A 2,231-nucleotide genomic window follows, 5' to 3' on the forward strand; every position below is an offset into this window, starting at 1 on the left:
ATTCATACTTCATAGCTAGTCCAACTCTCAAACAACATTCGTGCTACACTGGACAGTTTGTCATTCAAATCCATCATGCTTCATGCAAACTGGTTATGTGAAAAGAACCAGTTTGTTCTTGTTAGGATGAAATACATTTTCTTAATTTCTTAAAATCCCCCCCCCTTTTTTTTTTTTTTTTACTGCTGACTTATGTGTAACATATTTTAACAAAATACTTAATATAACTTGTTAAACCACCTCCTCTTTTAACATACGTGCACATGCTAAGGCAAAGACAAACTGTTCCACTGTTTATATCAAACTGAGTGCTGAGTGTTCACCTCATGAACAATGCCTGGCTGGACAACTTCAACTCCTACTTCCAGAGGTCCATCACCCATAAGTGGGCGCCGTGCATAAGTTCTTCTGTGTTTTTCATCCACATGCACAAGGTACCATGTTCCTTCGAAGAGATCTTCTACTGAAGACTGTGGAATATAGTTGGCTGTAAAAAAGCCAATAAACATACTGTTAGTTGGTTCCTGGTGAGAATTTTATACAACACAGGCCTTTGCAGTTTGGAAGTAGTAAGAAGAAAACCAAGTCTGCATTTTCATTTCAACCATACTGGGCCAATAAACACAAGCTACAGAAAAGCATTTTACAAGCTATTCAGAAGTACAGAGTTAAATATTTCCTTTATTCTATACCTTAATCATTAAGTCATGCAAATTAAGTATTTTGCTGTAGGACTAGGAATTATTTGTATTTATTACGTTCTTACCCAAATTATGTGTTTCCTGTCTAATCTTCATGTTTTCAGTAAAGACATCAGGTGCAATGCATTTTCTTGAGTCAAGTCTTGTTTTAAGATCAGAAAGGCTGGCAGTTATTTTGTCCAGCGCAGAACCTACAACATGAAACCATCATGTAAGGTAGCACCAGGGCTGAGAACTGCACGGTATTCAAAATATTTTGCATTAGAGAAGCTAGAGTTTTAGTAACTTAAAAATATTCCAAATTACTCAAGCAAAATGCTTAAAGCATTTCAAGAACATTATTTATTTGCCCAAAGAGACAATGAACAACGTTCCCTGGAGCTGGAACATCTTCAGTTTAACACTACTGTTATTAGGCATTGTTCTGCAGGTTTACTTATGCTGGTAGGCATAAAGCATTTAGAGATGAAGTGTGCAAAACATCTCTTCCTTTCACTCACCAGGAGTGGCATCCTGTGTAACTCTGATGGAATACAGCGTAGCAGCAAAACCAGAGCCATATGAGAACATACTAATTCTCTGTCCTGCAAGCTGCTCTGGTGAGTATCTGCAAACCAAGCAACAGTTGTTTAAAGTGAGAATTAAGCCAAGGTGCCAATTTTAAATAACAAGAAAGCACAGCTAGCTTCGAAAAAGCAACTAGCAGAATTATATTGACTACAATACACATTTAGTGTGCTAAACGCATAAATGATGACTTTTAAAAACAGGATTTCAGAATACTGTTACATGATTTCCGAAGCTATATAAGCAAAAGAGAACAAAGAAATGCCCAGAACATAATAATCAACAAGGCAGTTAGGCTTTAGGTCACTTAATAAAAACTAAAATGAACCATCACATCTTAGAATGCAAAGTCACAATAAAGAAAAAAAAGGACCTAAGAGGAACGGTTTAATTTAAACTTACAAAATCATGTTAAGAGTGACACTGCAAAAAACACACCAAAACAAACCAACAACAATTTAAGTAAATACTAATTTAATTTAGCTTTGCTGGGCAATGAGTGGATTGAGAGCTGCCCTGTGGAGGACTTGGGGGTGTTGGTTGATGAGAAGCTCAACACAAGCCAGCAATGTGCACTCGCAGCCCAGAAAGCCAACTGCATCCTGGGCTGCATCAAAAGAAGCATGGCTAGCAGGTTGAGTGAGGTGATTTTTCCCCCCCTCTGCTCTCATAAGACCCCACCTGGAGTACTGCATCCAGCTCTGGGGCCACCAGCATAAGACATGGACCTGCTTGAGCTGGTCCAGAGGAGGGCCACAAAGATGATCAGAGGGCTAGAGCACCTCTTCTATGAAGACAGGCTGAGAGAGTTGGGGTTGTTCAGCCTGGAGATGAGAAGGCTCCAGGAAGACCTTATAGCAGCCTTCTGGTACCTAAAGGGGGCCTACAGGAACGATGGGAAGGGACTCTTTATCAGGTAGTGTAGTGATAGGATGAGGGGTAACAGTTTTAAACTGAAAGAGT

At 39.4% G+C, this 2,231-nt stretch overlaps 1 protein-coding gene across 2 annotated transcripts in view; it reads right to left on the reverse strand.

Annotated features, from left to right (window-relative positions):
• Window positions 1-279: 279 nt before the first annotated feature.
• The window catches only part of LOC104290440 (hydroxymethylglutaryl-CoA synthase, cytoplasmic-like), a 5,340-nt gene continuing 3,388 nt past the window's right edge, over window positions 280-2,231 (reverse strand). For both annotated transcript variants that reach the window (XM_009889535.1, XM_009889534.1), the window contains 3 exons: window positions 1,202-1,308; window positions 767-892; window positions 280-487 (listed from right to left, as the gene is read on the reverse strand). In XM_009889535.1, coding sequence (XP_009887837.1) covers window positions 300-487; window positions 767-892; window positions 1,202-1,308 — 421 coding nt within the window. In that variant the 3' untranslated portion in view covers window positions 280-299. The remainder of the gene's footprint in view (window positions 488-766; window positions 893-1,201; window positions 1,309-2,231) is intronic.

The sequence above is a fragment of the Charadrius vociferus genome, unplaced genomic scaffold (genome assembly GCF_000708025.1).
Source record: "Charadrius vociferus isolate BGI_N301 unplaced genomic scaffold, ASM70802v2 scaffold378, whole genome shotgun sequence".
Classification (NCBI taxonomy): domain Eukaryota; kingdom Metazoa; phylum Chordata; class Aves; order Charadriiformes; family Charadriidae; genus Charadrius; species Charadrius vociferus.